The 6,844-nt window shown below is 45.7% G+C and overlaps 1 protein-coding gene across 1 annotated transcript; it reads right to left on the bottom strand.

Annotated features, from left to right (window-relative positions):
- Positions 1 to 1,687: 1,687 nt before the first annotated feature.
- Positions 1,688 to 2,638, bottom strand: LOC142445813 (mas-related G-protein coupled receptor member X1-like). Its single transcript, XM_075547701.1, has one exon. The coding sequence runs from the start codon at positions 2,636 to 2,638 to the stop codon at positions 1,688 to 1,690; it is 951 nt and encodes a 316-aa protein (XP_075403816.1).
- Between the last annotated feature and the right edge of the window lie 4,206 nt (positions 2,639 to 6,844).

Raw genomic sequence — 6,844 nt, 5'->3', positions numbered from 1 at the left:
TTAAAGGTATGTACAAATGCACACTCATAGCCACAACAACAATGTAAAAAAAATTGGTTTTCTTGTTAAGTGCTATGAAGCCAGTTGTGACCCATAGCAACCGTGCGCACAACAGAAGGAAACACTGCCCCTCCTGCGCCAGCCTCGCCATTGTTCCTGTGCTGGAGCCTGTGGTGTGGCCAGTGTGGCCGTGCACGTCACTGAGGGCCTTCCTCATTTTTGCTGCCCGTCCGCTTTATCAAACGTGATGTCCTTCTCACAGACGGCTCTCTCCTGACAACAAGTCCCAAGCATGCAGGACGGCCTCTCGCCACCCTTGCCGCTCAGAAGCACTCTGGCTGCGCTCCTTCCAAGACAGATGGGTCTGTCCTTGCCGGGCTTGGTACTTTTCATTACTTTTTGTCAGCATCACACCTCAAACTCATAGATCCTGCTTTGGTCATCCTGAGTCAATGTCCAACTTTCACATGCATACGAGGCAATTGAAAGGACCCTGCTTTGCGCAGGTGTGCTTCAGTCCGCAAAGTAACCCCACTGGTTGTCAGCACTCTACAGCGGTCTCGCGCAGCAGATTTGCCCAGTGCAACATGTGTTCTGATCTCTTGATAGCTGCTTCAATGAGCATTGATCGCAGAGCTAAGCCAGGTGAAACTCTTGACAACTTATATCTTTGCCCCATTTATCACGATGCTACCTCTTGGTCCAGTTGTGAGAACCTTGGTCTTCTCCACATTGGATTGCAATCCATCCTGAAGACTGCAATCCTTGATCTTTATCAGCATGTGCTTCAAGTCCTCCTTATTTTCAGCAAGAAGGTTGTGTCTGTGTCACCTGTACATATCTCAGGTTGTTAATAAACCTCCCTGCAGTCCTGATGTCACATTCTTCTTTATATAATCCAACTTCTCAGTTTATATGCTCAGCATGCAGATGGAATAAGTATGGTCAGAAGGAACAACCGTGTCACACACACCTTTCCTGCTTTTAAAACATGCAATATCTCCTTATTGTATTTGCAAAACTGCTTCTTGATCCGTGTAGCAATTCTACATGAACACAATGCAATGTTCTGGAATACCCATTCTTAAGGCAGTCTATAGTTGGTAATGATCCACACAATCCAATGCCTTGGTGTAATCAGTAAAACACTATTAAACATATGTCTGAAATTCTCTGCTTTCAGCTAAGATTAGCCTGAGCATTGGCAATGATACCCTGGCCTGAATCCCTGGCAGCTCCCTGCTAATGTACTGCTATAACTATTACTGGATGATCTTCAGCAAAATTTTACTCGTTTGTGATATTAATAATATTGTTCCATAATGTGAGCAATCTGTTGGGCCACCTTTCATTGGAATGGGTACAAATGTGATTCTCTTCCAGTCAGCTGTCCATCTAGCTGTCTTGCCAATTTGCTGGCCTAGACAAGCCGTCCAACCCCATAACTAGTAACTTCCCCTTGAGGAAGCTGGGAGGCCCCTGAGTGGATCAGGTCTTGAGACAGCGCACTCAGGGTTGGTTTAGTGGGTACTTTCCTCTTGAACCATCACAAGGAGGCACATTATCTGAACCATCTTGTGAACAGAGGCATGAGAGTGACAAAAATTAAGAAAATCATGCAGCTTGATGGGGACAAAGTGGACTCCAAAGTCACAGCTTGGTCTGATGGAAGCAGAGGCTCTCCGCACTACACCCCACTGCTCTCTGTGTGCTCCGGGGGTTCCAGCTGGGGGGCTCCTCCAGATTCCTCACCATCCGGAGTGTCCTGCAGTGCCCTCTGGAGAACCATCCTGAGAGTTGACTTAAGCCGCTGCTGCCGCTGCCGAAAGGAGCCAACGAAGAAGTAGATGATGGGGTTGGCACTGCTGTTAACACAGGAGAGAAACAGAGAGAAGAAAGAAAAAATCATCTCCATATTTATGTTGATCCAGGGTAATATAAACCAACGAATGCCGAAGGGCAGGCCACACAGTAGGTACACCAACACGGTGATCAGAATGGTCACAATGAGCCTGGTCAGCTTCCTCCTCCGGGAGCCAAAGAACACCTTCACCAGCAGAGCCAGGCTGGACCCACAGAGAACCACAAATAAGAAAAACAGCCACGTGGCAAGGACAAACTCGAATGACGGACACAATTGCCTTGCCATGTAAGTGTCAATGTCCTGACAGTAGACCCAGTCCAGGAAGGCCAGCATCAGAGACAGGGCCCAGAGCAGAGTACATGTGACAGCTGATGTGTAACTAGGGCGATGGCAGCGGTACCAAATGGGCCACAGGATGGACAGACATCGCTCGGTTCCAATGGCGCTGAGAAGGCTCAAGTCCATGAGGTAGGGAAATAAAACCAAGTGGTAGACATGTAATTGGGGCTTCATGTTGCCTGGAAAGAAGAAGTGGATGATTTCCATCAGGGAAGAGGCACTCACGGTACAGAGGACTAGGCAGTCGGCCACGGCCAGCTGGAGGATGTAGACGGAGAAGGGGTTCCTCCGCAGGCGGCATCCCAGCAGCCAGACCACGACCACGTTTCCCGTCAGTCCAATCAGTGCAAGGATAAGAGTTAGACAGTTGCAGGTCAGATATAGCATGTTGATCGTGTCAAAGTCTTCCTGAAACGTAGGGTCACCTTCATCCATTGTTGAGAGTGGGTTCCCCCAGTCTGTGGAAGAAGGCTCCGTGCTCACAAACCCTCCGCTGGTGGTCCTGGAACGGAAACAAGAGTTGAGCACCTTCTGAATGGTCACTGAGTCTCAGCACCGTCCTCCTGCATGGGAACGGAGGCTCACAGGATGAAGGACTTTAAGGCTGGGGTACATGTTTGTGTAGGGATTATGCAGTGGGCTATTAACCTCCAAGTCGACAGCTTGAAACCACTAGCAGCTCTAGAGGGGACACATTGGGCTTTCTACTCCCATGACCCAGAAACTCACAGGACCAGTTCTACCTTGACCTATAGGGTCCTCATGAATTGCCATCAGTCGATGGAAGTGAGGTTTTGTTCTGTTTTGTTTGGAGAGAGGGGGCAGGTTCTCAATGTCTCTAACACTGTCTTCTTCCTGCACATGCTTTCTGAGATGGGACTACTCTGTGGTCCAATCACCTTCCTAAGGCCTTATCATGTTCCAGTCTACACGTCTAGGACAGTGACGGGGCTCAAGGGCCAGCATTCCTTCTGTACTTTGGTGGTGGTTGTTAGGAGCCTGTTAGTTGGTCAGACTCATAGCAATCACCTGAACAACAGAAGGAAGCACTGTCTGGCTGTTTGCCATCCTCACAATTGTTCTGTTCAGTGTTGGAACTAGAAAGAGTGTTTATGTCTAAAATGCTCAGGGTTGTGGACGAAAAGAGATGCCCATGGGCATTCCAGCTTGAGAAGGTGCATAACGGAAGTTGATTGAGCGCTCACCAAGAATTTCCCATAGACATATTGTTAAGAACTCCGTGAACTAAGTACTAGTAGCCTCTCCAGTTGACGGAGAAGGGAATGTGAAGCACAAGGAGGCTGGTGGACTTGCTCCAGGACGCACGCGGACACTGGCAGAGTCTGGATGTGACCCCCCAAGTTGAGTCAATTGGCAATGACCCAATGGAAGGGAGTTTAGTTTTGATGTCATGAGTCAGAATTGACCCAGTGGCAGTGGTGGTTGGTAGCCATATTCTTTGTACATTGGGTTTCCCTTTTTTTCCTCATGGGGATGGGTAACAGAAAATGTGGGAAGTTACTGATAGGATTATAAATTCCATTGTGATTGTTAACAGGGTTAATTCCAACGTTTTGGAACTGTAACATGGGAAGTGGCCAAGTTTGTCATCTTGCTGGACATAAAACAGGCCAGCTCAGAAGCAGGAAGGGTAGATCTCACTACCTTTAAGAAGGAAGAGGCAGGAGAGGAGTCTGTCCTTTGGAACTTAAAAAACTTGGGAACTGAACTTCCTCAGTCCAGGAGGCAGACAGCAGTGATGTCACAGAAGTGGTGGCAGCAGCAGAGTTGGCACTACCAAGAGGATACAGACAGGGTAGCAGGGTTCCTGGCCCACAAATCAAGAAAGTCTCCTGACTTCAAACTGGGCTTCGATTATGGTGTGGGTTGCTTCCAGGCACTTAATCAGAGGAAATGCGTTTGCAGACCCACAGAGTTAGAGGCACGTATCTGGACTGAAACTTATTGTGGAGTAGAGTGTCCTTTGGGAACTTATTGGCAGTAAGAAAGGACCTTTGTAACATTGCTCTAGCAGGGCAAAGGCGAAGGACCAGAGAGAAGTGCTCCTGACTAATAGAACTGTATCCTGAAATTCTGATGCTCACTTGTAACCTTTTAACCTCCCTGATCACGGGTTTTGTTTGTGAGTTCTGCGTAACCATTGAAATGAATTATTGAGCAGAGTAGAGAAGTCTAGAGTACCTTGAAAGGGATGGAAGGTGTCAGAATTGGCAAGTAGGGTTGGAGGGTGGAGGCATGTCTGACATCAGCTTCATAGGCATTGGCCTTGGACTGATTCATCCTCCCCTGTGTCAAGTCAGAGTAGGTCATGTTCAGCCCTCCACCATTTCAATATTGACTACATGATGTTTGTTCCTTTGGAAGCTCTTAGAGAAACCCATTTTACTGGTATGTGACTTGATTAAGGGAAGAGTTTATTAGATCTGGATTGATGCATCTAAAATGTCAAAAACTAAGGCTCTTTCCCAAAACACGGCACTCTCATTTCTGGATTCGTGTCATCATTCTTTTTTATTCTAGTTTGGATTTGGCATGCTCATGACTTGGTTACTTTCCCCCCATTCACATGTGCAGCTGACCCCCTACACTGGCAAGGTCAAAATTATTTGCATGATCACAAGATGTTGACAGAATCAACTAGCAGGCATCAGACCAAAAACAAACAAAAAACCAATGATATCAATGCAAATTAGGGTCAAAGAGGAGACCCAAGGTCCATCTGTAGATAATTGGACATCCCCTCACAGAAGGTTCACAAGGAAGGGAATGAGCCATCCAGGGTGCAGTATAGTACTGACCAAACCCATAACATTCCTCTAGTTCTTTAATGCATCTTCCACCAGCCTCCCCCTCCACCCAGTATCATGAGAGCAGTTCTACCTTACAAATACGGCTGGACTGGAGCATGTACACTGGTACAAATAAGAGCTCTTGACACATGGAATACAGGACAGATAAACCCTCAGAAACAATAAAGGGAATAGTGATACCATGGGGTAGAGGGTTGATGGAGGAAGAAGGGGAACTGATCAAAATGATCAATGTATAACACACACACACACACACACACATAGACGCACACACCAGGGGGACAAACAACAGAAATGTGTGAGTAGGGAGACAGTGGTCAGTGTAAGATATGCAAATAGTAATAATTTATCAAGGGGTCACGAGCGCTGGTGAGGAAGGATAAAAGAGGAGCTGATACCCAGGGTTTGAGTAGAAAGAAAATGTTTTGAAAATTATGATAGCAACATATGTACAAATGTGCTTGATACAATTGATTTATAGATTGTTATAAGAGCTATAAGGCCACCAATAAAAATTATTTGAAGAAATAAAGTTCTGTGTTTCTCTCACTGAGAAGCTCGTGGTTTCAAACCACCAACCTTGCTGATCACACTCAGCCCAACTCATAACCACTATGTCACCAGGATTCCTCTATTCTGACCCATAGTGTCCCGATAATACAACAGACAACGGTTCGATTGAGCTTCCGAGACTATAAATGAGGAGAGAGACTCATCTTTCTCCTGCATAGTGGTCGGTAGATTCAAACTGTTGGTCTTACAGTGAGTAGCCAATACATAACTTAGTATGCTACTCCAGATGAGCCATCCCAAGTAAATCACTGTCTCTCTGTGGTAGTTACGTAATCTGGTGTCCATTTGGGACTTAAAAGGATTAAGAGAGAAGGGGTGGAGTCTAGTGTGTCGTGGCCAATAGGGCCCCTGTGTGGGCATGGCCTTCTCCTGAGAATTCTGGGAAATCCGGTATTCCTTTTTGGAGGTGGAAGACACTATCTCTCTCTCTAGTTACACCCTTGGAGACACTCTACTGACAAGACACATGGCACTACGCTGGTAGACTCCATGCCCTGGGAGCTGGAGAAGCCACATGAACCTACCCTGATGCAGCCCTGGTGGCAGGAACAGCCGTGTGGAAACCCCTGCCACCGCTGGGATGCTTACAATGCCACTGGATTAACCAGACTCCCCACACACATGCCTGTGACCTTCCTGTCATTGCATATGTTTCATGAGTCTGAAGAGGACTTTGTAGAGTGGGACCAGACATATGGGCCAATATCTGACTTATGGACTTGATCTGGACTGGGTTAGGATGCTTTCTTAATGTACAGTTACCCTTTGTATAAAACTCTCTCTTATACACATATGAGTTTCCATGGATTTCTTACTCTAGTCTACCCAGACTGAAACAACCACATTTAGAAATACCTGTTTATTCCTTATTTTACTACATTCAATTTCAAGGTATTTGAAAATACCTTGAAGTATTTTAGTGAGATATTGTCCCAATAAAGTGACAGTAAAGAAAAAAGATGCAAACAGAAAACAACTCAATATACAACTTTATTATATACAGTGAGAAATTAATCCAATCACATTGAAATGGAGTGAGTCCAGGAAATACATACTGTGGTGAAGATATAATTATGTGTGATGGATTTTTTTTGTTTTGTTTTTATTAAATGAATCATTTTATGGGGGGGCCTTACAAATCTTTTAACAATCTCTCATCCATAGTATTAAGTACACTTGTACGTATGTTGCCATCAACATTTCCAAATCATTTCTTTCTACTTGAGTGTCTTTTGCC

The sequence above is a fragment of the Tenrec ecaudatus genome, chromosome 4 (assembly GCF_050624435.1).
Source record: "Tenrec ecaudatus isolate mTenEca1 chromosome 4, mTenEca1.hap1, whole genome shotgun sequence".
NCBI lineage: Eukaryota > Metazoa > Chordata > Mammalia > Afrosoricida > Tenrecidae > Tenrec > Tenrec ecaudatus.
The sequence above is the reverse complement of the archived record's forward strand: the minus strand, read 5'-3'. Positions and strand labels throughout refer to the sequence as shown.

What these genes read in the sequence shown, in the direction of transcription:
- LOC142445813 (XM_075547701.1), bottom strand. Translation starts at nt 2,638, where the DNA reads ATGGATGAAGGTGACCCTACGTTTCAGGAAGACTTTGACACGATCAAC.